Source organism: Agrilus planipennis, unplaced genomic scaffold (genome assembly GCF_000699045.2).
Source record: "Agrilus planipennis isolate EAB-ADULT unplaced genomic scaffold, Apla_2.0 scaffold195, whole genome shotgun sequence".
In the NCBI taxonomy this organism is placed as follows: domain Eukaryota; kingdom Metazoa; phylum Arthropoda; class Insecta; order Coleoptera; family Buprestidae; genus Agrilus; species Agrilus planipennis.
The window spans coordinates 605,497-612,448 of record NW_020439173.1 but is presented as its reverse complement, the minus strand read 5'-3'; the positions used below and the strand labels follow the sequence as shown (position 1 = coordinate 612,448).

At 38.2% G+C, this 6,952-nt stretch overlaps 2 protein-coding genes across 2 annotated transcripts in view; both read left to right on the top strand.

The window, feature by feature from the left end:
• The first annotated feature begins 585 nt into the window (after positions 1-585).
• Positions 586-6,952, top strand: part of LOC108743229 — a 13,844-nt gene continuing 7,477 nt past the window's right edge. The window contains exons 1-9 of the mRNA XM_025978019.1: positions 586-831; positions 1,063-1,960; positions 2,085-2,353; positions 2,413-2,587; positions 2,655-2,991; positions 3,057-3,316; positions 3,379-3,550; positions 3,607-3,864; positions 3,924-4,049. Of these exons, the coding sequence (XP_025833804.1) occupies positions 783-831; positions 1,063-1,960; positions 2,085-2,353; positions 2,413-2,587; positions 2,655-2,991; positions 3,057-3,316; positions 3,379-3,550; positions 3,607-3,864; positions 3,924-4,049 (2,544 nt within the window). The 5' untranslated portion in view covers positions 586-782. The remainder of the gene's footprint in view (positions 832-1,062; positions 1,961-2,084; positions 2,354-2,412; positions 2,588-2,654; positions 2,992-3,056; positions 3,317-3,378; positions 3,551-3,606; positions 3,865-3,923; positions 4,050-6,952) is intronic.
• LOC108743234 (myosin regulatory light chain 2) lies at positions 4,421-6,916 on the top strand. Its single transcript, XM_018478711.2, has 4 exons — positions 4,421-4,528; positions 5,234-5,428; positions 5,492-5,751; positions 6,469-6,916. Exons 1-4 carry the CDS (start codon positions 4,526-4,528, stop codon positions 6,632-6,634), a joined length of 624 nt encoding a protein of 207 aa, XP_018334213.1. The 5' UTR covers positions 4,421-4,525; the 3' UTR covers positions 6,635-6,916.

Here is a 6,952-nt window from a genome sequence, read left to right as displayed (position 1 = left end):
TCGCCTTTAATAAAAAGAAGTCACTTCTATGCTCGCGAACGGTTAATTTAGAAATTCGAAAAAGGTTGTTAAAGGTGTATGTTTGGAGCACGGCGTTGTACGGGTGCGAAACATGGACAGTGGGTGCGGCGGAAAAGAAAAGGTTAGAAGCGTTGGAAATGTGGTGTTATAGGCGGCTGATGAGGATAACGTGAGTAGAAAAGGTTATAAATGAAGAGGACTCTCTGGAAGTCAATAAAAAATAGGCGAGATAGGTTGGTAGGACACCTTCTCAGATATGAAGATCTAGTCAGAGACATATTAGAGGCAGAAGCAGGAGTTACGAGGGGTAGAGGTAGACCTGGATTAGATTACTGTTCGTAAATAGTTAAGGATGTGGGCTGTTCTAGTTTTAGGGAAATGAGAAGATTAGCTCAGGATAGAAAAGAGTGGAGGTACGTGTCCAACCATTCTTAGGACTGACGACCTTACGATGATGATATAGTTATCGCTGGTGCATTTCTTAACTTAAGTAAACAGGTAAGTAAGACCAGTAAAGGTAAAAGTGAGGTGGGCAGAAATAAGTTTTGGTATGGGTACCATTGACTTGGCCTCACTTTCTATTGACGTTGTCTACCAAATGTTATTTCCATCATTAGTTTTTCAATATTCTTCTTTTGCTTACCATCTGGACAGTCGAGAAAATATGCCAACGGCGGTAAATGCGCGAAAATGTGATCTCAAATCGTTCTGGTGATAAAAATTGACAATTTGATACCAAATAGTAGAAAAAGAACAACATAATGAAGACATACAACCTAATAATATTGATAAGCTCAATACTTAGTTTAGGTAAGTAAGAAACTATTACACAATTGTTATTTTTAGATAATTAAAAAAAAATAAAAGTAATGTTGCAATGATTTTAAGTTAACCGGACCCGGTTCTCGAGAAGTTTATATACTTTTTACCATTTTTATATGTTCTTTTAATCTTAACTATTTAAACCATCATAAACAAATTAATTTATAATTATGATTGAGGATGATAAAATATATTTTCATCCCTTGCCCTTTTTTACAGGCTTACCACAAATTACCTCACTGAGACTAGTTACCTACATATCAGACAATGGTTTACACGGTACCATCCACTTCGAAAAGTTACCGGAAGGCGTAAAACTAATAACAAATCTCAACGTAACACTTGAATACCCATCCCAAATATGGTCATGGGCATTGACAGAATTTCCCACTGATTATTCTCAGTTGGAAAACAGATGTGACTTTACAAAAATCGGTAACGAAATCCTGAATTTCGACGACATCTACGGCTACCTCCTGGTACCCGAAAACGGTACCTCCGAATTCGTAACCAAAGACCTCGACATCCGAGGACCAAAAGGACTGTTTGGAAAATCGATCCTTTTAAAAAATTTAGAAACTAGACGTAAAGTCTGCGGCTCGATAATTTTTGAAGACAAAACCGTTGAAAAGGCTGCCGTAGCAAAGTTCAATTCGCCCCTAGCAGGAAACGTCTATTTTAAATGGTTCTCCACAAAAGACAATCATAGCGACATGCTGATAACTTCGGATTTGTACCATGTTGCCAAAACCGACAAATTGAAATCCATTGACCACACGGAACACTCGTGGAAAATATACGTGACCGAGATTCTGGACCACAAACACGACAGATCGGACATAAACTGTAACATACTGCAACTGGTTTTCGATCCTGAAGACAAAGGAGACGGTCACGCGATAGGAGATATCGATAAGAGAGTAGGGAAAGTGAAAATATCGACTGATCCCAACAAAAATCGATACAAAATGTTCTTTAGGGACGAAGAACTGATTCTGCTGCCTAACGATCTCACTGGACCACACAGGCGCTTGTACCTCGTTATTTTTGAAAATAAGCATCCTGATAGCTTCCTGGCCTGCGCGAATATAAGATACGAACACCCCATTAATGCTAAGTAAGATTTACAATCCAAAAGTATTCGAAAAATTTTAGTTACCGCTTCGAAATTTCAAATTTCTTTGTTGCGTAACCAAAATACAAAATATGATTTTTCTGAAGAACTAATGTATTCTTTTTAGAGTTATCATACAATCGGGAGGTATAAAGGGTGAAATAAACTTATCCCAAAATACGAAATTCGAACCGACCATGTTAGATTTTAATTTGACTACTGCCAGAGGAGACGTCGAAACCAAATTGGTTTACAGTTCATCTGTGGCTGGGTACAAGATACACGAGTTACCAATGCAACCACCCAAGACCGTAGCACAGATCGAAAATGCCTGTCTGACCACGAAATTTGTATACAACCCTTTAAATGTAGACGTCAATTTCATCCCACCCAACGGTAAGCTTTTTTAGCAAGTCTGCCTTAATAATGGTCATTTATCCAAAATCTTCCTGTAGGATACGGTACTCAAAATCAGTACCCTATTGGAGACCTTTCGGGAAAGCTTTTGGGCAGAAATAATGCCTCAGGTCTTTTGCCAGGATCCCAAGAACTAAAGGGACAGTATTGGGACACCTTTTTACCCCTTCAGGGACAACATTCCATCATTCACAGGTCCTTGGTAATATACAAGTAAGATCTCTATTCAATACGAGAAATCCAATATTGATGTTATTGTAAAAAATTTTGAAATTCGTAGAAACACTTATTACACTTCATCGGACATCCAAGCTGAACCGTGGATTTGCGGGAGTATTGCGCTGTACGAGCAGAACATGAAATACCAGAAACAAATCTTTACTGCAGAGGTCACTTTTCGGTATCCGATAGTGGGACGAATTTTATTCAGACAACCGAGAGATGAGCCCTGGACAGACACCACCGTAATGGTGGAATATTTAATCCATGCGGACGGATCCAGTTTTAACAACTCTGCCGATCACAGATGGGCAATTCACGAGAACCCACATGGTAAAGACTTCTACAACTGGTCAGGAAGGTGTCTCAGCGCTGGAGCAATTTACAACCCTTACAAGGTAACTATTTTTTTCTTTCTTTTACGTAGTAGGTAATCCAGTAAAATTTTTATTGTTACATTTAGGTGGATTTTGATAATAAAACGTCTCCAGAGAAGACTTGTAATTTAGACAGCATCAATCGATGTCGACTGGGCGATTTATCTACAAGGCTGGGAACTGTAGCGATAGCTGGTAGATTAATTGAAAGCGACAAAGTTAGCAGAAAAGTATTTACTGATCCCCTACTACCCTTGACCGGTCTTTATGGTATTTTGGGTAAATCTTTCGTCATATATGATGACTTTGGGCCAAAAGCCAGAGGAGAGCGGCTTGCCTGTAGCATGTAAGAAAAATGATAAAACCGATCGTGGATAAATCACAAAATAACAAATTATTTTTTTTTAGTATCGGAGGCGTATATCGGAGGAAGGCTGTAGCTAAGGACTGGTTTCCTAACGGGGAGCCTTCCAGTGTCCAAGGGAAACTAGAATTTTACCAGCAAACCGAATTCGAAATAACCAATGTGGAAGTGGACATTGAAGGTTTGGAAGACACCAGTGGCTATCACGTACACATTGTAATTCCTTTTTATTTGAAATCTTCCCACCGAAGTTTCAATTGTTCATTTTATAGACTCCAGTGGAAGAAAATTTGGAATTTCCTTGCGAAGCCACGACACTTTATGGACATTGGAACCCGTTGAACGTCGATCCAACATCATCCCCAAGAACTTACCAAGGAACCCCCGACCAGTACGAAATGGGAGATTTAAGCGGAAAATTTGGAACATTAGACAACTATACTAAATACACCCAAAGTTATAACGACACCATGCTGCCGTTGTTTGGACCACGAAGTATAATAGGAAGGTCTATAGTCATTCACAAAAAGGTATAAATACCATTTTTGTTGGAAAATGGAAATAAAGAACACAAATGGTAATTTTTCAGGGAGATAACAGAAGATGGGCATGCTCAACGATAGAAAGAGGCTACAGCCCATCGGAAGCAAGGGAGATACGAGCCATAGCTAGCTTTCATCATCCTGACGGTTACGCATATGGATATTTTAAAATGGTAAGTCAAAAAAATTATTTTGAGTGCATTTTTTAAAAGCGACCAAAAATATGGGGATTTAGAAAAAACCACAAATGGCGCGGTAAACGTCATCTGTAGTACGATGCTACATTTTAGGATTACGTATGCTCCAACAAGGTCCATTTAAATATATGGATATCTACTTGCTGAAACGAATCCCGGCNTTTGTTTTTTTTTTTTGCGTCATTAGATCTTGCAGAGGACCCAAAAAAAATGACTCATATGTTATGTTGGTTCACTGGGGTCGCTGAAAAATCTGGTTCAACTATTCAAAAGAGCACCGTCGGTGCTCGGGTAACACAATTAACACTAATTTTAGCGGGCGTCTATATATGGACGCCAGAAGGCGTCATCTAAAAACGACGCGGTGCCCGAGGTTATATAAGATGCACAGCGACGCTTTGGACGCCTAGTCGTGAGTGTTATCGTTAGGAGCCCCCTGTATTCACTTCACTATGGTAAGTTCGTAAAAAGTGGAAAGGAATAAGCCAAGTTTTGCTAACTGATATTGAAAGAACTCAGAAAATTAAATCAAGGGTGATTTTTTTGAATGAAATGTGACTAATTTTAAATAGAGAATTATTTAACTTCAAATAAAAAGTAATATTCCAACCTGCATGGAATGTGCTAAAAATATTTGTAAAATTAATAAATTCGATTGATTTTATGCATAAGCCAAAAGAAGTCCAAAAAATAATACGTAAAAATGTCGAAACATTATACAAGTTACACAAATTAAAAATAGAACTTTATTTTTGATTCCCAAATGTATTCCACTACAGCGACCTATTTTTGGCATCACTTCAACCAGAATGTTGGGCGTAATACAAAGAAAATTGCATAATAAAAGTTTTTTTGTCATTCGATACCATCAACCGATATGTAACTATTATACTACGTATTTATATTTTAAGTTTTCAAACAAATTTAATGGTGAAGATAACTCCTATAATGTACTTTAAATTACCTACCACGATAATTAATGTCAACAAAATCTGGTTTTCAATGACTTCACTTGTAGACAAGTTAATTATCTACAGGGTGATAGTTATTAAGTTTGAACTTATGAATAGACAATTAAATTTCGGAAAACATTATACAAATCAGAGAGGAAATGAAGAAGAGTAAAAATTGGGTAACACAACAAAGTGTTGTAATTTCAGGCTGATAAAGAAAAGAAGGTTAAGAAGACCAAGAAGAAGGAAGATGCACCAGCAGCGGAAGCTGCCCCAGCTCCGGCACCTGAACCAACCAGGGAATCACGGGCTTCTTCCAAAGGCTCTTCGAAGAAGGCCAAACGCTCAGGCTCCAACGTATTCTCCATGTTCTCCCAGCACCAAGTTGCCGAATTCAAGGAGGTCAGTGGAATAAAAACCAAACCCGTACCGTTCAAATATACTGACGATTATTAAAATTTTCAGGCCTTCCAACTCATGGACCACGACAAGGACGGCATCATCGGTAAGAGCGATCTGAGGGCCACCTTTGACGCCGTAGGTAAACTCGCCAACGAAAAAGAATTGGAGGAGATGATCGGTGAAGCATCCGGACCAATTAATTTCACCCAACTACTAAGTCTTTTCGGTAACCGCATGGCGGATTCCGGTGGTTCCGACGATGACGAAGTTGTCGTTGCCGCATTCAAATCCTTTGACGAAGGTGGTACCATTGATGGCGACAGGTAGGTCAAAAGAAATTATGCCTTCAAGCCCAAAAAGTTCAAGTAACCAACTCGATATTGTAACAACAAATCTAACAGACCTGATGGGTTCCCAGACAACCCATGGAGCATTAGGTCATCTCAAGATATTGTATACTTCGTTTAGTCTCTGTAGCGATTTGACCTTCAGTTTGACCGACGCAAAGTAGAAAAGAATAGCAGTAGGCCAGAAAAGATATGAGACAACTCTCGGCCAAACTCTTAACTAGTAAGGAGCGTATAATCCGTACAGTACTGCACGGAAAAATTGACAAATTTATCTATTACAATTGTATTGCTCAAATGTGCTGTTATTGGTACCATTTACTACTGAAAATATCAACGAGATGTTTATTTATATTTGAAGACATATTAAAGGCTTTAACGCTTGTTTTCGACTCGTACTACTACTCATGATTGAACAAAACTTTTAGCAGGTACTGTATGAATAAATATTTTTAATGAACAAGAGTCGAGAGTATAATGAGCTCCCTGCCTACGATTTTGCCAGCGCGCATCCAAGACATTGGAAGGGGCACATCGCTAGAGAAAGTAAATGAAGTATACGAATTACAAAGATTTGATCAGTTTCAGATCCTACTCAATTCTATTAATACTAACGACCTGAAATTTGCCACATACAAATCTAAAACTATTAGACGTTCAGACACTTGACCGTTTCTTTTATTTCATTTATAGATTCAGACACGCTCTTATGACCTGGGGCGACAAATTCACGGCCAAGGAAGTAGACGACGCCTTTGACGCGATGGAAATTGACGACAACAACAGGATCGACACGCAAGCCCTCATTGAACTTTTGACCGGCAAGGGTGACGACGAAGAAGAGGGTGCCGCTGCATAAGCAGATGGAAAATCAGCCACATAACAAATAAAATCGTATCAATCAAGTTCATCGTAATTTTTCTCATCATTTTGCACAGTATAAAAGTATAAATATGTCACCGCGTCTGATATACTCAGTGTCACGACTTGTTTTTCATGAATAAATAAACCTTCGAGTTGTGTTAAAATGAATATTATTATATAATCAGCGAAGAACTCGTTATTTTGTAAATACGCATGTAAACTATTAATAATGTCGTTGATAATAATATAATTAAATTATTCCATCATTATTTATTTATTTCTTCGTTTCATTAATTTCGCTATTTAAAAAAAA

Bases quoted from the DNA above. Each gene is read 5' to 3' on its own strand.
- LOC108743234 (XM_018478711.2), top strand. The intron at 5,429-5,491 runs GTCAGTGGAATA...TAAAATTTTCAG, and splicing joins AAGTTGCCGAATTCAAGGAG to GCCTTCCAACTCATGGACCA. The intron at 5,752-6,468 runs GTAGGTCAAAAG...TTTCATTTATAG, and splicing joins GGTACCATTGATGGCGACAG to ATTCAGACACGCTCTTATGA.